Here is a 25099-nt window from a genome sequence, read left to right as displayed (position 1 = left end):
CAGTTTTATCTGCCTGTTCTTCAAGGACACCTCCAAAAAGTATCTCTATCTGCCATTACCACTTCAAGAAACACTGGATCATTGACATCATGTGGCCCAAGTGGCATAATACCCTGAACTTACTGCAGAGCCTTATGTTGTTCTGAGCCTGACTCAAAACAAGCAGTTTTACAAGTCACTTGAAAGATAGGCTGGAATAGCACACCCAGATTAGAAATATGTGGACTCAGGATACAAAAAGAGGTTTTGCCTCCATTGTACATATAGAAATGTCTAGATGTAAAAACTTAACTATCACTTTAAAATGAATATCTTGACATGTTCCACACATCTAGAGCCCCAGGAACTTCATGAGTTTCAAGGAACCTGAATTTTTGTAGAATTAATTTCCCACCCTCTAGAACATAGGTGTTTTATCAGTAAGCCTAGAGCCATTAATACTTCATTATTATGCCCAATAACCAACATTTCAGTCATGTATTAGACCAGCCTGACATCTAATAGACCAGTCTTCCAGTCTAAATTATGACATATACTGATAAAGTATATATCATACTTTACCTCTGAAGTATGACAGTGGAGGTACATTGTTGCCCTTACTAGCTGAAGGCAAACTGCTTCTGGTACTTGTTTGAAAGCAGAATTGAGAAAAAGGCATTGGTCACATCAATAAATAAATATCAGATACCGGGAAATGTATTTATTTGCTCAAACAAATGAAGATCAATTAAAACTGTACTCACCAGCAAGTTAAGTTTATGAAAATCCACTGTCATTCTCCTAGATCCATACTTTTTAAAAAAAAAATAGGTCAAATAGGTGAATTGGATGGAATATACTGAGAAACCCAAACCCTGCATCCTTCAAATCATTGATGATGGCAATAATCTGCAATACCTCCAGGAGTGCATCATTGCTTTTGGTTTACTATTTTCCTAGGTAGAGGAAGATCTTGGCTTTTCCAAACATACTAGCACCTTTCCTTCTGCTGTACACAGGGAGGCCATGAGCCAACTTAACAGTAGCTAATATCCAACTTAAAGGTTACGAATGGTTACAGGAGGGCAGGCAAGAAGGAGGGGGAAAGGGGAATTCATTTCTTGGGGAAAAATGAGCTTATGTTAAAGGTGATAGCAAAATTTGGAAACAGATAAAGGTGATGGTTGTACAATATGATGAATACAGCAAATATTGCTGAGTTATACATGTGTAAAATGTTGAATTGCACATGCTTGGATATGTGTGTGTGTACCATATATACTCGGGTATAAGCTGACCCGAATATCAGCTGAGGCACCTATTTTTTAAAAAAATCATTTTATTGGGGGCTCGTACAACTCTTATCACAATCCATACATCCATCCATTGTGTCAAGCACATATGTGCATTTGTTGCCATCATCATTCTCGAAACATTTTCTTTCTACTTCAGCCCTTGGTATCAACTCCTCATATTTTGCCCTCCCTCCCCGTTTCCCCCTCCCTCACGAACCTTTGATAATTAATAAAATATTACTATTTTGTCATGTCTTACACTGTCCAACATCTCCCTTCACCCACTTTTCTGTTGTCCATCCCCCTGGAAGGAGGTTATATGTAGATCCTTGTGGTCGGTTCCCCCTTTCTACCTCACCTTTCCTCCACCCTTCCGGTATAGCCATTCTCGCCACTGGTCCTGAGGGGTTCATCTGTCCTGGATTCACTGTGTTTCCATGTCTTATCTGTGTACATCCTCTGGTCTAGCTGGATTCGTGAGGTAGAATTGGGATCATGATAGTGGAGGGGAGGAAGCATTAAAGAACTAGTGGAAAGTTGTATGTTTCATTGTTGCTGCACTGCACCTGAATGGCTTGTCTCCTCCCTTTGACCCTTCTGTAAGAGGATGTCCCGTTGAGGCACCTAATTTTACCACAAAAACTGCATTAAAAATGTGCTGAAAAACTCAGTTTATACACCAGTATACATGGTAATATATATATACACAAAGCACATATATATAAACATATATATATCCGAACAATTGCTATTCACCCTACATACTTCATACATACCATTCAGTGACATCAGTTGTATTCATCATGTTGTGATACGTGTGTGTGCGTGTGTGCGTGTGTGTGAGAGAGAGATAAAAGAATCAGTATGCCACATTATAAGAGGAATAAGTGATTGCGAGTGGTTAGAGCAAAGTCGATGATATGAAAAGCTCAACTATACGTGTTAGAGTAAATAATGTAAGTTTTACTTAAATTTGTGGGTGACCTTGAAAAATATAGGTAGGGAAATTAATAATCAACTTTCCTGAGGATACCAAGTTGTTATTTTTTTAAATAGCTTTAAATTTAGGCATCTTTGATTATAATACTCCACAACCACCAGGAAATTCTGCATGTTCTACTTGCCAATATTCTGCAAAAATCTAATAAGAATAATTTGATACAAAATTTTGGAAATGACCAGCTTAGATTAAGGTCTTAAATAAACCCTGGATTCAATTCAACAAATATTTCTCTAGCATCTCTGTTTAGAAGGCCCTGTACTAAAGAATTTAATTTCACAATACTTTAATATAGTAAACTCTGATAATCAGATTGTTCAAAATAAAAAGTAATTATTTGCTATAGGGATTGCCACAGTACTTTAAAAGGTGAACTTATCTAATGCAGTGAATTTTATTTATGAAGATTCACTATAATCAACTATTTAGGAATGTTCACTAGAACCATAGTGGTATACACTTGTTCTACATTTTTCAAAAAGCAATTTAAAAGCTGTCATCAACTTCTTTCCGAGCTACTTCTTCCTTTTTCTAATGGCTTTTTCTTACTATGAAAATGTACTCAACTTAATCTTCCTTTCTTTAACTTAAAGGAGTCCTGGTAGCATAATGATGGGTTATGCGGTGGGTGGCTAACTGAAAAGTCAGCAGTTTGAACCCATCAGAATCTTTGCCAGAGAAAAGGGGGGCTTTCTGCTCCCATAAAGATTGGCAGCCTCAGAAACCCAAAGAGGCAATGCTGTGCTTTTCTAAAAGGCACGATGCGTGAGACTCAATTGGATGACAGTGATTGGTGGGTTTTCCTTCACCTCTTTTTGGTTCGCCCACCCAGTTTTATCTGCCTGTTCTTCAAGGATACCTCCCCTGACTTGCCCACCTGGAAGCAGGTGTCCTTCTCTGGGATTCCGCAGCCTCTTATGCACACAGTTAGTTACCCAGTCACCTCACACACACTACTTAAATCACCAATGTGCTTCTTTGCTTCCCAAATTACCATGAACTCCTCCCGAGCCCAGGCCCCTACTTTCTTCTGTTCATATCTAGGACCCAGGAACTCAGTGATTAAGAACACCGTTGGAGAAATAAAATACATTTCGTTTCTATTTTCTCCATCATTTATATTTTCCTTCATCCTCATTTCTTTTCTTCCTAATATTTCTCCCCAACCACTAATACATCATCTTTGTCCTCTCTGCTTAGTCTCAACACACATCATGGCTGTCCATCTCTGTGTTGAGGTAATAACGATTACAAAGATGTTGAACCCATGGTGAGGAGCACAGGGTTGAGAGCAAACCAGGCCTTTCCATTGCAGAGAGCAGGTTGTAACAGGCCACGGATTAGCCTTTTTATATCTCCCAGTTTGTGCGTTAGCTGGGGACTCTCGACATGCTTCAGTTTTGCCTACTTTTCAGTCTTAGCAGCTGGATAAACAGAGTTTCTGCAACACCCTGGATAAAATGGCAAGCTCAAGGGGAAAGTCTTCCACCTTTAAATTTAAAACAGAAAGAAAGGACGGCTTGCTCTTGGCCACAGTTGGGGCATGGTTACACCTGAGAGCACTTCAGAGGACGAGTATGTGTGCTGGCTGCGGAAAGTGCAGCTAATGACAAAACCATTCAACTTCCTGAATGGCGCTGACTGCTTCCCCCAAAAAGCATCAAACTAAGAATCACAAGTAAGAGTCACGAGTAAGAATCGCCGATAAGTAATGTGGCATTACTTCCAAGTGGCACCTGCAAAGCAATCTATAGATTTCTCAGAAGAATGTAAAAGGAATCACCTGGCTCTAAAAAAAAAATGGTAATGAATGCACATCAGGAATGAGGGAGTCCTCAAAGATTCCTTAGGAAAAAATACTTTGGGAGGAAGTCCATGCATAAATTTAGGAGACTAGACTTTGTATAAGTGCCCAAGTGCTCTTGGATATTAAATTGGGTGTAAGAGGTATGAAGTTTTCATATTAATTCAGTGAGTTCACCATTTCTAAATTAGAAATCCAGGTTCCTTAATTGCCTACCACGAAACTTTACTCTCACAAATCGCTCTATATTTTTGCATATTTTCTTAAATGAAAATATAGGTTAAGAAAATGTATATGAGCATCAATTACAGTATGTATGAATATAATATAATGAATACTAGCAAACAACAGTCTTAAACATGGTAATGTAGCTCCTGTTACTAAAAATAATTTTAATATAGAAATGACTGACAAATTGCAATAAAAATTGTAGCGTGCATATCAACAAGCTCAAATGAGACAAATAAATTATTAACAGGCACGGCCTGTAGCTGCAGTCCTTTTGCAAAGCAAAAAACATTTATATGGACAATATGAAGACTAACTTCTTAAACTCATAACACAAATGTGTTCAATGAAAGACATCTTTAAAACATGTTTTCTATAAAGTCTGCTAGGATTGGCCTAATGAAAATTCTAGGAGAAAATGAATTTTTGTCATTTTTATTTTTTAATATTGAATGCCTAAGGTTCAGAACAGTGACTGGCACATGGTAATTGCTAGATTAGTATTTCTTGAATAACAAAATGAGGAAAGAATCAGTGAATGTGTGAATGGATGAATGATTGGATGGATGGGTGGATGAGAAGAAATGGGTGGATGGATGAGTAGCAGACATCATTTAAGATCTTGAGTCCTAGTTTCTTCAGGTGAGAGAGTTTTTCTGACTGCAAGTTACAAAAATAACTGTGCATTCTCTAACAAGAAAAGTATTCCCGTCAAGATATCTCTTAAGGGCAGATAGAAAATAGAAGTTTCTGATTAGCAAACTAATTTCATGACTAAAATATCAAGCTGTGCCTTTCTTGAACAAGTTGGAGAAACTATATCCTAGAGGTTATCAAAACGTTTGGAACATGGCGTGACTGTGCCTCTAACGGGCTCTGCCGCTCTGTCCTCTTTCTACTCCTGAAACTCGCCAACCACACATTGTCTGCCTCCAGTGCTTCTCCTCAGAGTTTCGCCTGCCTCTTTCTCTCATGCCCCTGCACACCTCTGTTCAAGTGCTGCTTTATTAGAAGGGCCCACCCAGACCAACCTAAATAAGAAGCCACGCTCACACCTAACTCCTGACACTGTGCTGCTTCCTGCTCTAGATCATTTCTGCACCAATTTACTTTGTTTTACTCACGTCTCTATTCCCAGCACGTGTGATAGTGTCTACAACATAGTAAGTGTTCAATACTTATTTATTGAATTAATAAACATGCAAGGAAGCTATAGAATTTCATGTCACACTTCAGGGAGGCAATATGATATGCTGCAACATGTATGTCGTTTTGAGTCTCATTTCTAATTTTTCACTGTGTCTGACCTTAAGTTAACCTCCATAAAAATCAGATTTTCATTTGTAAAAGGAGAATAATAATAGTATTCAATTGGCATATATTTGGTATCTAATAAATGCTAGTTCTTCTCTTTCTACCATTCTCCTTTTTTGGTTGGGGTTAAACATGCCAATATTGTTAGAAAAAATCTAAGTGGAGTCACAAATTCTGAGTTGACTGTGAAACTAAAGTAACACTGTTTTGAGTAAGACCGGGAGCTGAGCATTGAGCAAACAACAATTGGCAATATCATTCCCAACGATGAGCGCTATGTGTGTGTTTCACAATTGACAGATTGGCTACTGAGGCCCAAAAAGGATGCCTTCTTTCCTAAAGGTGCTGTCATCTGAGCGGAAAACTAGATAGAGATATTGCAGGATGGTTTCACATAGACACAGTGGTCTCGACGCACGGTCGTCTTTTAGAATAATGATTAGACTGGGAATCATTCCAAAGAAGGAGTGAAAGAAGCCAAACGGCAGTGTAGTGTGGCTGGGGCAAGGCCTTTATATTGAATTATATTAGGAGGAAAGGTGGAAAGAAAAGATTAAGCAAATTGTGGAAGGCCACGGATGTCAGGTTCAAGAGACTAGATTTAGTCCTATAGTTAATAGGAAACAAAAAGGTTTTAAGGGCTGGAAAACTAGATACATATAATGAAATATTAAATGCTCATAGAAGCTTCTAAAAGTCAAACACTGAATACTACTACTGAACCCATTGACATTTGTACATAGAAACAAATGACAAGATAAATGAGAGTGAATCAATATCCTAATCGTCTCTGCTCATCACTGTTTGATCCACCCTGGAGGAGAAGACATTTGAGCTATTAAGAGATTGAAGGATGGCAAACCACAAGACAGCACCGAAAAAATGTTAACAGGAGCACAAGGGAGTATGGAATCTGGTCTCCGAGCAGCCAAGGGCTCTGTCTGCAGTTCAGGGCTTAACAGCCATACCTAAAATGAAGTGACCTTCCTCTCAAATTCTCTCTCAGCACTATGCCTGGTCTTGACTTCACAGTTTGATTTCTTATTCTTTGTTAAGTCTGAATAAAAATATAACAACCTTGTGGGTTCCAAAATGTAGAAATTGCTACTTCTGTGTACAGAAGAGTAGAAAGAATGAGGTGACAGATTATTTAATTTAGCCCAAAGAGGAAAATGGGAATTAATCTGTTACAGATGTTGCTAAAAAGTCTTTTCGCAGCAGAATTCTTAACGAAAAGTTAGCAAGGAACAAAAGTTTTAAGACCTAGAAAACTAATGATCTAACTTTGTGGCTCCTAAAGTTATAAAAGTGTTGGCTGCTAAATAACAAGATGACACTTGTATCAGCTTAGGTTTTGTATTTTTCTTGGGATCACTCTTCTCACAGTATGAATATTATTTATGTAGACTCTCAAAGAGCTTTTGATAAAGTTTCTCGTGAGAGGCTATTATAAAAAGTTGGTAACCATGGTGTAAAAGGAAAAAATCATATCAATGAATTAAATTAATTAAAAACCACTTAAGAGACAGAGGGGCATAAAGCAGAAATAAATAGCCGATTCTCATGAGGAGAAAGGTTAATGATTGAGGGCTCTGGGACTTTACAGTAGAATCAGAGTTATATTTAACTGATGACAGGGGGGTGGGGGCGGGGGCTTACTCCTCATTCCTTTCCATTCTCTGCATATCAGTGCACACACAAAGTCTCTATTGACTAAAGAGCATTTGGCAAATTGAGAAGATACAAGCAGCAGAAAGAAGTGCTTAAAAGTTCAGAAAAGAGCAAATAGGTCATTGAAGGTTGAACCAGAACTTCGTGTAGAAATCCCTAAATATAAGACAGAATAAAAATGACCTGAGCAGAATTTTATTTTCAAAGAGCACATAACACCAAAAACCAGACTTACTGCTAGAGAGTCCATTTCTACTCCTAGCAACTCTATGAAGAGTTTCTGGGGCTGGAAATCTGCAGAAGAAAGCCTCGCCTTTCTCCCATGGAACTGCCGTGGCTTTGCACCACCAACCTCGCACTTAGGAATCCAACACTACTTACCGCAGCACACCATGAAACATATACCATTGACACAAAAACATCGAATTATTGGACGGGTGAGAGCAAATTTCAAGACTAAAATAAATAAATAAACAGTTCACTTGGCTAATTGATTAATTAAAACCAAAAGGCTTATTTCTAGACACTGAGAAGATGTTTGGAAGAAAACAAAAGTGAAACTTAAAGGGAAGTTGACAGATTACTCTTTCTTTTGTCGTAACTTGACAACTAGGTACTGGTTTTAACAAAAACATAAAAACATAACATAACATGAATAGACTAATGTGGGTATCAAATACTGTGATATTTATCCTTTTGACACTGATACCTCAATCTGGCATTTTCAAGGACTCTGAATTATCATTATTAGAAACAATGGCCTGAGAAACTCAGAAAAGACAATAAACTCTTGATGGAACATTCCTAAGCCTCATCTTTAATTGTAAAAGTAGGGCAGTAGTAAAGACCTTACTGGGTTGTCGTAAAGGGTAAGGGAGATAATATATGGTGCTCACTTAACAAATCAGAAGTACAAGAAAAATTATTATTTTATTATCATCATTTGAAATATACTAGGCACAGTTACATGCCATGAATAAGTAACCCATTCTGATGAAAGTGACATTCTCATTTCATGAGATTTATAAGTAGGTACTGAAAAAAACTTACAAATGCTTTTAAACAAGAAAAAACACAGTTGCAAAGTATCTTTCCACTGAGCAAATTTATGAAATAGAAGAGAATGATAAATTTATTTAAATAAGCCAAGAATACCAAAATACCTGATAAATGTTTATCACCTATAAGGGGCTTCACAAAGTTCACAGGAAAATTCCATTTTCTTTACATTTCATTTTTTCACAATCTTTTTGGAGCCCCCTCATATGAATTCATAAATTTATACACATTAGATCCAAGCTTACCGTGCAGATAATATTTCAATAAGCTCTTTTCTATTCTGTACCCGGAGGTGGTTAGTTTTATATTTGATGTCATCAATCAACTCAGGCAAATTCAGGATCTAAAAGAGAAAAATTATTTTAAAATGTAGCTGAGAGAATTTTCATGTCTTGATTATAGGTGCTAGTACTCAGAGTGTGCTAGTCACTGCCATACACATTCTTTGGTAGGCTCTATGACACTCATGGCAGCACTGAAGAAAGGGTATCAAAATCCATTCAGTTTTTGTGCCCATAAATGATCACAGAGAGATAAAAAACTATAATAGGTCATGGCTAGAGGACACCGTCCCTGGGTGGTGGGATATTTAACACATCCAGCTATTAATCAAAAAGTTAGAAGTCCAAGTGCACAAAGAGCTACCTCCAAAAGCAAAAATTTTTAAAGCTACTGGTTTACTGAAATATTAGCCATTGAAAGCCTTATGTAGTACAGTTCTACTCTGATACTCAGTGTCACCATAAGTTTGGTTCAATAGCAAGTGGTCTGGATTTGGTCTTAGAGAAAGTAGGGATGAAAGGTACAAAACAGGGTCATATTGAACTACCTTGGAAACCCAATCTCATAAGTGCATGCATTCACTAAAATGAGGCTCAAAATCAACATATACCTTATGAATACACCCACTTATTTTTATCACACATAAATAAGATATTATCTTTCACAGTATCCTATCCAGGATATTTGGACACAGTGCTAAAATAAATTGAAAGCATATACATTTATCCAAAATGTTCACCAATAAAACAATGTCAAATTAAAAGATAGTCCTTCTTTTTCTTCAATATGTCTCTCTGAAGGAATAATGAAGAGAAATACTTTCATATCTCTCCCTTTCACTCCTCGTTAAAAGGAAAATATACCTTGTATGTCATTTCAGAGATCTTGCCATTTTAACAAGACTGTAATGAAAATACCAAGTGTATTTGGAATGGAAAATGAGTTTTAAAAAGAATGAGTAAATTCAGCAATATCGCCACTAGGTATATATCCTAAAAATATAATAGCTATGATGTGAATAGATACATGCACACTCATATACAGAATAATTCACAAAAGCAAAAAGACAGAAGCAATCTAAGTGCATATCAGTGAATAAATCAGCAAAAATATTAAGGAATGTTAGAGATTAATGATGAATCTGTGATACACTTCATAACATGAATTAATACAGAGGATATTATATATGCTGAGTGAAATTAGGCAACCACAAAATGGCAAAAATTATATAAGATCGCTATCGTAAAAAGACAAGAAGATATTTACATGTAAAAATACATGAGTATATAAATAGACATATATGAAAGCTAAACAGTTAGGATAAACCAAATGAGAGTACACCAAGGATTATACATAGATTTTGACAGAAGATATTCCTACATGTATGCTTGTATTTATATGTGTTACAAATATATCCAAGGATATTGTAGAGCATACTGGGGGCAAAGTTCTGTAAACTTCATAGCTATAGTCAAACACTTGGAGGAAATGATTCCCTAAACTTGGGAAACATCTAGGTCAACTTGGGTAACATAGTCAACAAAGGTAATGTGTTGGTTAGTAGCAACTGGTCTTAAGAGTTTTTAAGCATCTATCTCAGGTGCAACTATTGGCCCCTCCCTGTCTGAAGCAAAGAAGAGTGAAAAAAATCAAAGACTAAAGTAAATAATTAGTCCAAAGGACTAATGGATAACACAAAATACAGACTCTAACATCTGGATCCATTGAAAGGTTCAACATCTGGAAAGGTGTGTATGAGGGTCATATCTCTCATCATACTTATTCAATTTGTGTGCTGACAAATCATCAGAGATGCTAGATTATAGGAAAAAGGATACGGTATCAGGGTTGGAGGGAGGCTTATTAACAATCTGCAATGTGCAGGTGACACGACCTTAACTGCTGGAAGTGAGTGGGACTTGAAGCACTTATGATGAAGATCAAGGACTGCAGTCTCCAGTGTGAATTACAATTCAATGAAAGAAGACCAAAACCTGCACAGTAGACCAATAGGTAAGTAACACCGTGATAATGAAGAAAGAACTTGAAGTTGTCAAGGATTTCATCTTGCTTGAATGTACAATCAAAGTTCATGGAAACTGCAATGAAGAGATTAAACCACATAATATCTTAGGTAAATCTGCCGCACAAGACCTCTTTAAAGTATTGAAAGGCAAGGATATTACTTTAAGGACTAAGGTGTCCTTGACCCAAGGCATGGTATTCTTAATTGCCTCATATGCATGTGAAAGTTGGATACTGAATGAGGAAGACCAAAGGAAAACAGATGCCTTCGCACTATGGTCACAGCAAGAATATTGAAACTGCATGGGCTGCCTGAAGAAGAGCTCTGTCTTGGGATAAGAAGCGCCACAGTTCTCCTTCGAGACAAGGACTGCGAGACCGCGTCTCATGTACTTTGGACAGATCAGCAGCAGAAACCAGCCCCTGGAGAAGTACATACAGTGAACCCTCGCCACTTCGCACTTCGACTTCCGCGGCTTCACTCTATCGCGGTTTTTGCGTAACAGTGCATGCTCTGTCATTACTGCCACTGATTGGCTCATACTGTACACGCTTGATGCCATAAATAATATAATAAATGATAATTGTAACATCCAAAATGTTGTACTGTATTTTCCTTTTCGTTTAATAAATTGGGTAGTACGAGTGTAATGGTGACTAAAGGGTGTTTTTTCATGTCCTCTATGCTCTAACTACGAAAATATTTGATTTACAAATAAGGAATCCTACTTCGCGGAATTTCATTTATCACGGTAGGGTCTAGAACCGATTAACCGCGATAAACGAGGGTTCACTGTACTTGGTAAAAGGGAGGGGCGGCAGAAAGAGGAAGGCCCACAACAGGATGGAGTGACACAGGGGCTGCAACAATTGTGACGATGGCACAGGACCAGGCAGTGTTTGCTCACAGGGTCACTATTAGTTGGAACTAGCTCAATGGCACCTAACAACCACCACCTGGAGACCAGAAGCATTCGATGGTGCCTGGCTACCACTGCTGACTGCTCTGAACAGGATCACAGGAGAAAATCCTAAACAGAGAGAGGGGAGAAAAAAAAACATTACAAAGATCATACTTATGTGTCTCAGGGAGGCTATGTGTGGCCTGCTAACCTCAAGGTCAGCAATTCAAACCCACCAGTAGCTCCATGAGACAATGATGCAGCTTTCTGCTCCTGAGATATACATTCTCAGGAACCCTAAGAGGCAATTCTCCTCTGTCCCACAGTGTCGCTGAGTAGGAACCCACTCAATGGCATTGGTTATAACACTCATGAGGCTAAACAGGCCTCATTTGACTAAAAACAAAGTGTAGAAGGCAGAAAGGGGCAAGAAAGACAAACAGAAGCCTGTAAACCAGGGAGAAGTGGGATTAATTCTATCACTTTGACAATACTGTACTTGAAATTAAATGTGTATAAATTGTTGGATGGGAAACTCATTTGCTCTGTAAACTTTCACCCAAACTGTAGTAAAAAATTAAAAACAGAAAAAAATAGAGAAAACACTGTATCAAAGCAGTGTTAGCAGCAGTGCTGGAAAGTCCGAAGGCCTATTTATGTGCTAAGGGCAGGCCATGTGGCCTAGTGAAAGCTTCCTCCCATCTATTAACGTATTTGCTTTAAACATAAGCATTGAATAGTTTTGATTTTTAATTGTTTCCCACAGTTTAAATAAAATCAAGTCATTCATCTTATGAAGGAGAGAGAAGTAAAAAGTTTCTCTGGAGGAAAGAGACCATCTCAATTGTGTGATTTCTTTTTGACATATTTCACTTAGTCATTTCCTCGAGGAATAATAAAGACAGAATTCCCCCACTGGATGTTAAAGAGTGATACTATATACAGTGCCATTTTTTTAAAAACTCCTCATTACCAATCTGATTTCAGAATTGGTGTCAAGGCTTTTCCAGGAGTCAGAACCCCTACCTTCCAAAGAGTGAATAAGTCACTTCAAGAAAGAACAGTGACTTCACTAAATCACAGATTAAGATTATAAACCTGGCCTCACCCCCAATAATCTAAGAACTACATAAAAAACGGTTGAGTGATTGGTACTCCAGGGTAACTGGGAATCCTGTGTGCCCTTCTCTGTGTTTGACTTATTGGATCTCTGTTCTGTGTGAAAGTTCATGTAAAGCATGGGTCAAAGAAGTTAGCCCTCTGACTTCAGCTATGGTGTCTTCAGCTATGCCAACACCCAAAATATTCCTCCAGGACTCCAAGTGGTGTGATCATACGATTCTCTTGGATTGAAAAGAGTGGTTCCTGAGATAACACTAACTAATGTATGTGAGTGTATGTGAAAATATTAAGTGCTAAACAAATGTAACATTGCCTGACTAGTAACTGTTTGACCCCAAAAATAAAGAGTCAGACTCTTGTTTTAAAAGGGAGGTTCCGTAGAAGGGATGACAGAGGAAAGAAAAGAGGAAGGGAGGCAGAAAATACTCTGAAAAATACAGAGACACAGTAACAGAAATTGCATCATTTTCATACTCCTGTTGTCTAATGGCGCTCCAGTTCCCTCAGAGAAAAGGCCACACTGCTTGTGATGGTCCAAAATGTTCCAAACAGGATGACACCTTTCACACTAACCAGTAGCAACAACAACCAGTTCTCTGACATCCTTTCCTAAAACCCTTATCCTCCTTCAGTTGCAGCCACACTGGCTTCTTGCTGTTCTAGAAACAAGTCTATCATGAGTCTCCCTCTGAGTTTTGTACTGATCACTTCCTCTGCATGAAACAACTTCCACGAGATGTCCTGATAGCAAATTCCTTGTCTCTTTCATTGAGTTGGTTCAAATTTCATCTTTTAAAGTAACTATTCTGATCACCCTAATCTTGGTCCACTCCCTTCTACCCAACTTTTTACTCCCCTGTTTCTCCTTCCCGCTATGTTTCTCCAAAACCTTGCCATCTTGAGTCCCTGGATGGTGTAAATGATTCAGTTGCTAAGTGAAAGGGTGGAAGTTTGAGAACACCCAGCTGTACTTTGGAAGAAAGGCCTGGCAATCTAATTCTATACTGAAAAGAACAATGTAAATACTGAGGTAACAGGGCAGCTATTTATTTAATGTGGCTCTTCTAAACAGTTTCTGTAACTCCCACCAAATAACCTTTTCCTGATGGGTCAGAATAAGAGAAGGTGGGGGAGATACTGATAGAATTCAATTGTAAGCGCTTGTAACAGAGATTCGTTGTAATTGCCATCCTACTGTATATAAAATGAGCCCTCTCAGAAGCCAGATGGTGGAATTTCACTAAAGCAAGAGCCAGAAGTAAAGTGTGTCCTTTGGACCATAATATCCCTGTGCGGTAAACCTCCTTTATCCAGAAGACAGATTTGACCTCTGAGGAGTGGAAAAGAAGTAGCAGCAGCAATCTAACCAGGGGCCAAAGCATGAGACAGAGTGATGGACTTCCTATCCCACAGAGAGAGTAACGTCGAATGCTTTGGGGCACAAGGCTGGTTTGTGGAATAGGGTGCCTCTGGGCACTTAACTGGGGGAGCTGGGTTTGTTGACCCCTACAGCTGGAGGTAAATGCCTTTAGATTGAGGATTCCAGGGAAGTAGTAGGCCCTTTGGGCATTGATTAGCAGCCCTGAAAGAACTTTGTAACTTGTACTTGTACTTGAACTGACTGAACAAATATATCCAGAGCATTTCTCACCAGCATTGAACCTGTTAACTTCTTTAATACACAATCACTCTTTGATATAAAACTCTCTCTTAAATATATATGAGTGTCTCTGGATTTGTTTCTCTAATCAACCAGGCCTAACACACCATTCTATTGAGTGTTTGGTCTTGATTTACATTTTCCTATTGACAAATGATATTGAGCATTTTTCATGCACTTTCTGACCATTTGAATATTTTCTTTAAATAAATTCTATTCAAATCTTTTGTCCTTTAAAAAATTGCATTGCTTATTTTTTGGTGTTCAGTTATAAAAGCTCTTTATAGTTTCTAAATATTAAATCCTAATCAGATATAGAATTTGAAAATATATTCTATTTATAGATTGTCTTTTAATTTCCTTGGTAAGTTCCTTTGATGAACAAAATTTTTATTTTGATAAAGTCCAATTTGTTTTTTTATTCATGGTTTTGGGTCATATATTACGAATATACTTTCCTCTGAGTATTTTATAGTTTAGTGCTTATATTAGGTAAAGCTACCTTTTAAGATAAATATCACTGCCATCGAGTCAATTCCAACTCATAACATCCTTATATATGATTTCTGAGGATGCAAATCTTTACAGGTTCTCTAGGGATGTAAAACAGGGAAGTAAAGTAGAAAACACAGTTGTAGAAGCAAGTAAGTCCAGTCTGGTTCATGTTTATGGGTCGGAAGTTAATTTGGAGATTTTTCCTGACTCACATAGCTTCTGGGGCTAACATACCAGGAAGCAGGAAGTTGAAGGAGGAAGGCCATAGCTGTGGATGCCGAGGGGGGTGAATCCAACCTTGGCCGGTCAGAAGGCAGACTCTGATGTGCCCCAAGGTTGGCAGCAATATGATGGGCTGTTGGCTCAACTCCAAAGAACCAGAGACTAATGAGACAGATACAGGATAATGCCATAGGTAAAGGGGGATGAAGGTGGGCTTTCTACTCCTTTAAAGAAACCCACAGCAGCAGTTCAACTCTGTCCTATAGGTGGCTATGAGTTGGCATCAACTCAATGACAGGGATTGAGTGTGTGCGTGAGTGAAGAAATCCTGGTAGCATTGTTGGGCAAGCATTGAACTGCTAACCACAAAGTCATTTCAGAGTCTTCAAATAAATATCCCGTTCATTCTATCCTACTTGTATTATATGTTCAGTATGAGTGTGCTTACTCCATCTCTACACCTAACATTTATTAAATGCATACTGTGAGCCAAGACTGTGCTAAGGGTTTTACTTATCTTTTGTAATCAAACTCTTATAAAACCCCTAAAGTTACATATTAGGACTATTATATATTGTAATCTATGTTCTATTCATGATGGAACAGATGCTTAAATGAGATTAAGTTTCTTGCCAGAGGTCACCTAACTAGTGATAAAGTTGATATTCTACTTTAAGAAGTATATGACAATGTCTTCAGACTACTGCTCCAAAAACAACTCAATGCTTATTGAAATGGGAGTTTTCTGTGCCCCATCTAAAATATGCTAAATCAAAATCCCTGAGAATATAACTGATGAAGATTCCTTTGTAAACTGTAGTTTAGAACCAATGTATACTATCTCCAATAAAAAAATAAACTTTCAGTCTAAATAATGTTTAAATGTACATCTATGTTCTTCAAGTAGGAATGCCCATTAGTGTTGGCATCAAGCAGTTTAAAATAGGCTACATATGCTCACGTTTCTTAGTTGTCTGCATCATGCGCAGGGGCATAAAATAGGATTTGTTATAAGCCAAAGTTCACTTTATATACAGGAAGACTTTCTTAACCCCCGAGTCATAAGCCCAACACCTTCTCCCACTCCAACCCATGCCAATGGGAACTCCCAAATAAGTATGAGTCAATAAGCTCTTCAAATTCAATTTGGAAAAGAAAGGAGACTCAAGTAAAGTCTGTTCATTTATCATAAACAATATTATTTCATTTCACCCAAAGAGCTAGAGCTGCCCTTTTTTGATAATGGCCTTTACTTGGCTTGACAATAATTTTGATGGGTTCACAGTAAAACACTGGCAACCTTATCTAAAAGTTCAGTTTGGATGACAATTTCCATCAGTGATAGATAAATCTGAATATGAAATACTTAGATTTTCTCACTCACTCTATATACCTAAAGGGTGGGCTTCCTACTCAAAAAAAAAAAAAGGTACAGTCTCAGACACTCACTGGGGCAGCTCTACCCTGTTGTGTGGGGTTGCTATGAGTCGGCATCGATTCGATGGCACGGAGAGGCACAGGAAGTGGGGAGAGAGAAATCTAATGGGAGGGGAGAGAAATGGTTATTTGTTTTGCTTTGCTTTTCTATGTGAAAATATTTTTAGGGACAATTTGCATATAAGTATGAAGGTTAAATGAGTTGATAAGATTGCAACATTCACCCAGAATGCCTATTAACCAACATAAATCACACTATAATCCTGTGCATCAAACTTTTCCTCTGAAGCACTCAATGAGTTTTACATATTTCCTTAATGGCTCATAACAGGGATCATCATTCCTAACTCACACACGGAGAAAACACCAATGCCAAGCATGCCGTTCTCTAAAACCTTCCTTTAAAACAGATCTCCTTGAGAAAAAAACACAGTGTAATAACACATCCTAATGATAAGTCAGTCATACTTTAGTACAAAAACTTATGACATATAATCTGCTTTGAAATTAATTTTATTCTTAAAAAATGTACTTATGGATATTTATGAAGAAGTTCAAAAGTTTCAAATTGATCGAAATTAAAAATAAAAAGAACTCAGCTATTTTCAACAACAGTGAAGAATATGTCAAGCAGTAATTTTTTTTTTCTTCTGCAGAGAGCAAACTCCAAAACATATGGCCCGGGAAGAAAATCTGTACTCGTTTATAGCAATGAACTGGCTTTACGTTTCTGCAGCTCGAGTACGCAAGGACTGCACAGGCAACAGCTTCCGTATGTTTCATATTTTAACACTGACCGTTCATAATAAAGATTCTTTGATCCCAGATCAAATGTTTGAACCCGTTTTCTCGACTTGCTCAGAGTCCCGTTATAAAACCTCCCCTCTTTCCCGCCTTAGATGTTCCAGCCCCTCCTGCAGTCGGAACCATCTCCATTTGTCACCTTCTCCACGGTGCTTCCCACCCCTTTGCTGTGGTTTTTAGCTCTCATCATTAACCTCTCATTCAAAGGAGGCATAGTAATAAATGATTTTTGTACATAATAAGTGGCCTACAATAAATAAGATTCCCTTAAGGAATTCACAGGCATCTCTCGCTAACCTGAAAGTTCATGGTAATATGCTTAGTACAAACAATAAACTTCCAATCAAAATAAAATCCTCAATTGGTGGGAACTGTGGCTGCATGCAAGAAAAAAATTTTATAGCTGCTTTTATTTAAGCTAGAAAAAATCCGTTCTATTCCTGAAATCAGAACTGGAAAAAGTAAGCTGAAACCTAAGGCCTTGAATAAAAGCAAAAAACAAAAGTCTGAATTAATAGTGAAAATACCAAATCCCCAAAATAAAATCTTCATAAGTATATTCTATGATAAATACTTAGAAAATCTTCAACATAAAGTTATTTTAACTGCTCCCAGGGCCTTTGTTAAAGGCTTTGCTAAGGAGCAGAATTTTGGGATATAGCCTTGATTACCCAGACCTTAAAACATTAATTTTGCAAAAAAGTACTCATGAAACAACAGCTAATATATTTTTGTTTGTTTGCTTGTTTTTAATGGTAATAAAATAGCTGTGGTAGTAGATTTTGGCCTAATGAAACCTCAGACAGTTATAAAAATAATCCAATGTTAACCATTCATTTCAAATAGATTTTGCTTTCCCTTTTTGTTTGGACTAGTAGGCAGGTCAAATTTTAGAAGACAAAAGACACTATGATTCTTAATTTCAAAATACAGCCAGAAAGAAAACAAAAATGTCTAATATATTTTATGAAACATTGTAAGTGTTTGTATAATGTAACTAGGATGCTGATTCAGACCCAGCCTTACAATGTATCAATGTGAAAATGGTAAACTTCCAGGGGTCGACTCAGGAGATGCTGAATTGAATATGTAACCTTTGTCTTATGCAATACTAAACTTACCTGACTTTATACAAATTGAGTCAGCACATACATCATCTGCCCATCCCAATGATTATAGATTACCTTGCACATGGTAGCAAACTGTTGATTATTTCCTGACCCGACCACTAGGTAGCCATCCTTGGTTTTAAAAGCCTAAAATAAATAAATAAATATGTAAGTGTATATACTGAGATATAGTAAAATTTTCCTTTAATTTATAAAAGTTCTATATAGAAAGCTTTGGTCTAAAGCAATGTTAATAGCTGTTTTATATGTAATCTTCAAAGTAATTTATAACTCTTCCACTAACTTATAACCTTGAAGGAAAAACAGTGACATAGAAATATAAAGAACTGTACCTCCATTTGAACTCACAAATTCTTTAGTCAGTGTACCTTCAACAAAACACACTGCCACTGAGTCCATCCCGACTCAGAGGAGCCCGATGTGCAACAGACTAGAACTGATCCTTAAGGCTTCAAGACTGTCAATCATTACCCAAACTGACCATGTCAGCTTTCTCTTGAGGAGTGGCTAGAGGGTTTGAACCGATTCTTTTGTGGTTAGCAGCCCAAATACTTAACTCACTGTGCCTCCAGGGCTCCTTGTGTTTAGTATAAACTCCAAAACAACAAACCCTCTGCCGTGCTGCTGATTCAGAGACATGCCCCAAATCCAAACTCGCTGTCATCCAAATAATGCCAACTCATGAAGAGGCTATGACACACAGATACTCCACACAGGGCTGCTGAGGCTACAAATATTTCTCTCAAAGTGCCTGGTAGTTCTGAATCACCAACATCGTGGTTAGCGGTCCAATGCTTGAGTATTTAGTTAAAAAACACAACAAAACAAAAAAAACCTACTTCCATCAAGTCAGTTCTGGCTCATAGACTTACTAAAGGACAGGGTAGAACTGCCACCTTGGATTTCCAAGGTTGTAAATCAAAAAGCCTCATCTTTCTCTGGGAGTGACTAGTGGGTTAGAACTGCTAGCCTTGTGTTTAGCAACCCACTCCATAATCCACTATGCCACCTGCCCTCCTTGTATTCAGAATACTCACTCACTCACTCACTCACTGCCATTGTGTCAATGCCAACTCATGGTGACCCTAAAAGACAGAGTAGAACTGTCACTGTGAGTTTCTGAAACAGAACTGTTTATGGGAGCAGAAAGCCCTATCTTTCTCCTGATGATCAGTAATACTATGGATAAATGTCAAATTGTCACAAGTATTTATGTCTTGTTTCTATTTTTCCTTGTAAGACAAAAGGAAAGCAGATATACTGCTTCCTACAAAGGGTAAGAAGAATAAATTGAAAATAGGAAGATTGGTAAAGAAAAAGGAAGGAAAGAAGAGGTAGACAAGGAGTGAGAGAAAGAGAGAAAGAGCTAGTAAGTAAACTGGTAGATGCACATTTCTCCTTTGAAGATTATAGATGCTAAATTTATAAGCAACTTTCACTTGGAGTAATTGAAAAAATATATATTAGACCTCACATGAGTTTACATGCCTATAAATGTCCCTGTTTTTAAAGATATGGTGAATTTCAAATACTTCATGGAAAATGGAAAAAATAATTGAATTATTCCATCAACTTTTAAAAGTCACATTGTATACTCTTTTGGACAGCAACAGTCATATAAATAATTGATATTTAATACCCATAATCCTGGAGTGTTTGGGTAATTTTTCTGCACATCTTTTTCTCCGTTTGATCACAGTACAGGTTAGCTAAACCAACTTAACCATAAGAGACATCCTTCCTACTTTCCTAAGTGGGAAATTTCCTTGAATTTCTTTCCCTTCTATTCAAAAGTACACTACTTTTACTTACTCTTTATTCACTTACTGTTAATACTAAAAAAATATTATCTACCTTTCTTCTCAATGCTTACTTCGATGCCATCTTTTTTTTTTAATCACTTTTATTGGGGGCTCTTACAGCTCTTATAACATTCCATACATGAATTGTATCAAGCAAATTTATACATATGTTGCCATCATCATTTCCAAAACATTTTCTACTTGAGCCCTTGGTATAAGCTCCTCTTTTTTCCCCACCCTCCCACCCTCATCAATCCTTGATCCATTATATAGTTATTATTATTTTGTATCTAACACATCCCATTGTTTCCCTTCATCCACATTTCTGTTATTCATTCCCTTTTGGGGGGCAATATATCCAACCTTGTTATGGGTTTTCCTTTTCTCCCCATTTCCCCTCCCCAACTATACCTCTACCCTCATGATATCATTACTCCCGCTACTGTTCAGGAGGGGCTTATTCTGTCCTGGATTCGCTGAGTTGCAAGCTCTTATCTGTACCAATGTATGTCCTCCGGTCTAGCCGGATTTGTAAGGTAGAACTGGGTCATGGTAGTGGGGGTGGGGAATCATTCAGGAACTAGAGGAATGATGTGTATTTTGTTGGTGCTATACTACAGCTCGGTTGAATCATCCCTTATAACCCTTCTGTGGGGGGATATCCAATTGTCCACATATGGGCTTTGCGTCTCCATTCCAAACCCCCTCATTCTCATCAATATAGTCGTTTGTTTTGGATCCTTTGATAACTGATACCTGATCCTGTCGACACCCCATGGTAACACAGGCTGGTGTGCTTCTTCCACATGGGTTTATTTGCTTCCCTGCTGGGTGGCTGCTTGTTTACATTCCAGCCTTTAAGACCCCAGACACTATATCTTTTGATAGCCGGGAACCATCTGCTCTCTTCACCACATTTGTATGCACCCATATTGTCTTCAGCAATGTCGGGAAGGTGAGTACCAAACAGTGCCAGGTTATTAAAACAAAGTGTTCTTGTGTTAAGGGAGGATTTGGGTAAAGGTCCAAAGTCCATGTGTTATCTTAATACTTAACATAATAAATATATGTACACTGGCCTCTATCCCTTTCATTATAAATGAGTACATTTACATATATACATGCCTATAGCTATACCTCTAAAAATAGTTTTTGCTTCCTATTTCTTTCTTCCATTTCCTCTGTTTCCTCCTATCCCACCATCATGCTCACCCTCCATTTGACTCTCAGTAATTCCTCTCGTACACACTGCACTTGATTAAGCCCCACAAGGCATTTATACATTCTCTTCGCTATCAATTTTAGATCTCTTGCTGTTCCCTTATTCCTGAGTTTGTTGGCTCCCCACTCCCGCTCCCTGGCTCCTCCTCTCCCAGGTTCCCCCTGAACTGATGATCCCCTTTTCTCCTTGGGATTGTTCATCGCACCTATCTTATATAGATAGACATAGGGCAAAACAAAACAAGAAATAAAAACCAATAGTTCAAATTCTGTCTTCTGACCTGTGGTAGCTACATAATCTGGTGTCAATTTGAGGATTAAGAGTGTAGGGTGGAGTCTAGTCTGTCAATCAGGATATAGTCAGAGGACTCTGTGTGAGCATGGCCTACTCCTGAGGATTCTGGGAACTCTATATTTGTTCTTTGGAGGTGGGAGACATACACTCTCTCTCTCTCTCTCTCTCTCTGCTCACTCCCTGTGAGACATCCCTGTAGAGAAGACACATGGAAAGAGGCTGATGGAGCCAGACCTCTGAAGCCAGAGAAGCCATGTGGAGACCCCTGCCAGCACTGAGATGCTTACAACGCCACTGGATCCAGAAGACTTCCCACCTACTAGCCTGTGATCTTCCTGCACTCAGCATCACTGCATATGTTTCATGAGTCTGAAGAGGTTTTTATAAACTGGTATCAGACATATGGGTTAATATCGGACTTATGGACTTGATCTGGACTGGGCTGGGATGTTTTCTCAATATTCAACTGTTCTTGTACATATAGCTCTGTCTTATACACATATGAATGTCTCTGGATTTGTTTCCCTAGTCATCCTAGACTAACACATGACCCTTATGTACCATATATACTCGAGTATAAGCCTAGTTTTTCAGCACATTTTTGTGCAGTTTTTGTGGTAAAATTAGGTGCCTCTGTTGCTATTTGGGTCGGCTTATACTTGAGTATATACAGGTTTTCTGATCAAGGCTGATGAGGTGCCACGCCTTGTCCAGCAAGTCATAATTCTATTTTCAGGATCCATCGAAGACTTGGTTACTTTGCTCCCCTTGCTGCCCTCTGACCTCCCTTTGCATTTCACTCTGCTACACATGGGGCAGACCGGGCATACTTTCCGCACAGTGTCTCCAGTGCTGTCCCCCATAGTGCTATGGGTCAGTGAGGGAATGTTGTGTGGTGGGGCCAGCCCTACAGTCCTCCCTGTGCATTGGCTGTTCTGAGAGGGATGTTTTCCTGGGCCTTGGTGGGCCATGATGAGGTTCGTTCTCTCTCTCTCTCTCTCTCTCTCTCTTAGTTCGCTCCCATGTGGTCTGGACAGACCCACCTCCCTCCCTGGGCTATATCTTCAGTGCTGTCCTCTGTATTGCTGTCTTCTGGGGAAGGGGTCAACATAGCTCAGCTTGGGCCCAGCCTCATTGTCCTCTCTTGTCAGTTCACTGCTCCATGCCAGTGTATTGGCACTTAAGGCTTGGCACTCTGGGATGGGGTCTATTCCCTTTCTCCCTATCCTCTGGAGATATAAACAATATCATCCCTGTGAGTGTACTAGTGTCCTGTTTCCCATCACCCTGTTATTGTTTTTTTGGGGGGTTTTGTCTTTATCTTCTCCTTCTCTTTTCCCGTCCTTTTTAGTTGGCTGTCATATGCATCCCTGAGTTGGGTCACATCCCTGCTAAAATGTCTGGATCTCAACCCAGAATTTGTGCATTAAGTAGCTTATCCTCTACGACCATTGTACTTTTTGAGCTTACATTAGTCATGCCAATGCCTTTGACCCCTCTCACCTATTTCCTCTAGAACCTGGTTCCATCACCTTTCATCTTTTCATTGTCATGAATCCTTATATCTTCTACACATATATAGGCTCAAATCTCCAGTAAAATTATCATTATCAGCAATGAAAAATAGAAAGTTCCATGGATTCTCACAGTCTTCTTAAGCTATCTTGAGTTTCTCTTTCTTTTTTTCTTCTTCTTCTTTTTAATCATTTTATTAGGGGCTCATACAACTCTTACCACACTCCATCCATACATCAATTGTGTAAAGCACATTTGTACATTCATTGCTCTCATCATTCTCAAAACATTTGCTCCCCACTTAAGCCCTTGGGCAGCAGCTCATTTCCCCCCCTCCCTCCCCACTCCCCCCTCCCTCATGAACCCTTGATAATTTATAAATTATTATTTTGTCATGTCTTACACTGTCCAATGTCTCCCTTCACCCCCTTTTTGTTGTCCATCCCACAGGGAGGAGGTCTGGGTGCGATGTAGCAATGAAGAAAAATACAACTTTCCTCCGGTTCCTAAATGCTTCTTCCCCCCTCCCCAGCCCCCACCTCCACTATCATAATCCCAATTCTACTTTGCAAGTCTGGCTAGACCAGAGGATGTACACTGGTACAGATAGGAACTGGAAACACAGTGAATCCAGGGCAGATGATCCCTTCAGGACCAGCGGTGTGAGTGGCGATACTGGGAGGGTAGAGGGACAGTGGGTTGGAAAGGGGGAAGTGATTACAAGGATCTACATGTGACCTCCTCCCTGGGGGATGGACAACAGAAAAGTGGGTGAAGGGAGTTTCTCTTTTATCCCTCTGTATCCAAAGGGTCACATTGTGCTGGAAGCTATTCAAAGACAGTGAATTTGTTTTTGTATTAGTCTTCTTCAAATGTCTGCAACAAAGATGTGCATGAGACATGTAGGATTTTTGCATTGAGGTTTCCCAATAAATTATAAATATAACTGTCAAGTTATGCAGTTTAGTTTATTTGCTTGCTCTGGAGGTGGGGGAGGCAAAATGAGGAGTGAGGAAGTAACTGTGAAGTCATAATATATACTAACTATAATGTAAGAAAATGTATCAAATTTTCTCTATGACATGCTCCATGGCTTATGGGCATTTGGGTACTTATTTTTAATAAATGAAAAAATGCTTGTTTTCCACCTTAAGTCTCCACCATAACCATGAACTATATCTTTACCAATATAAAATTTAAAAATTTACAGCAGAAATAATTAGTAAAACATCATTAGAAAATATAGACTGAATAAACACATTTTAGAAAACATTTAGAAATAAAACATTGTCCCTCTAGGAAACAATTTCACCAGTGCCACAGAAAATCAAATAGATCGTCTGGTGAGGGAAAGGAACTGACCTACCATACCCAGAAGGAAGCTGAAGCAAATGAAGGGGGAGAAGGGAGTGGAGCACACCAGGGCCCACCAAGCTCAGAGGACAACAGCCCGGCTTGGAGCAGCCAATACACAGAGAGGACCATATGGCCAGCCTCACTGCAAGATGCGACATCCTGCACTGACCCATGGCCCTACATGGGACAGCACTGGAGACACAGTGTGGGATGTGTGACCAAGCTGACCCCACCACACTGAGGCAAAACACTGGGGGCGTGCAATAGAGCAGCGGGGGAAGCAGAGCAAGAAGGTCCCAAGGGAGTATCAAGGATGGACTTTGGGGCCAGGGTATGGCACCCCATCAGACTGTTTCGGAAAACATGCCTAAAGGTCAACAAACAGACCTTGAACTATTAACAGGCTTTTCTTTCTTTTTTTTCTTCTTCTTTGATTTCATATGTCAGTGACTTCTTAGTTTGTGGGTGTTGCTGCCATTGT

The 25099-nt window shown here is 38.7% G+C and overlaps 1 protein-coding gene across 1 annotated transcript in view; it reads right to left on the bottom strand.

The window, feature by feature from the left end:
- The window catches only part of SUGCT (succinyl-CoA:glutarate-CoA transferase), a 917561-nt gene that overhangs the window by 515189 nt on the left and 377273 nt on the right, over positions 1-25099 (bottom strand). Inside the window, exons 9-10 of the mRNA XM_004708161.2 lie at positions 18484-18555; positions 8596-8693 (exon numbers count right to left, since the gene is read on the bottom strand). Coding sequence (XP_004708218.1) covers positions 8596-8693; positions 18484-18555 — 170 coding nt within the window. The remainder of the gene's footprint in view (positions 1-8595; positions 8694-18483; positions 18556-25099) is intronic.

Source organism: Echinops telfairi, unplaced genomic scaffold (assembly GCF_000313985.2).
Source record: "Echinops telfairi isolate 266 unplaced genomic scaffold, ASM31398v2 ScPeMD7_7;HRSCAF=31, whole genome shotgun sequence".
In the NCBI taxonomy this organism is placed as follows: Eukaryota; Metazoa; Chordata; class Mammalia; order Afrosoricida; family Tenrecidae; genus Echinops; species Echinops telfairi.
The sequence above is the reverse complement of the archived record's forward strand: the minus strand, read 5'-3'. Positions and strand labels throughout refer to the sequence as shown.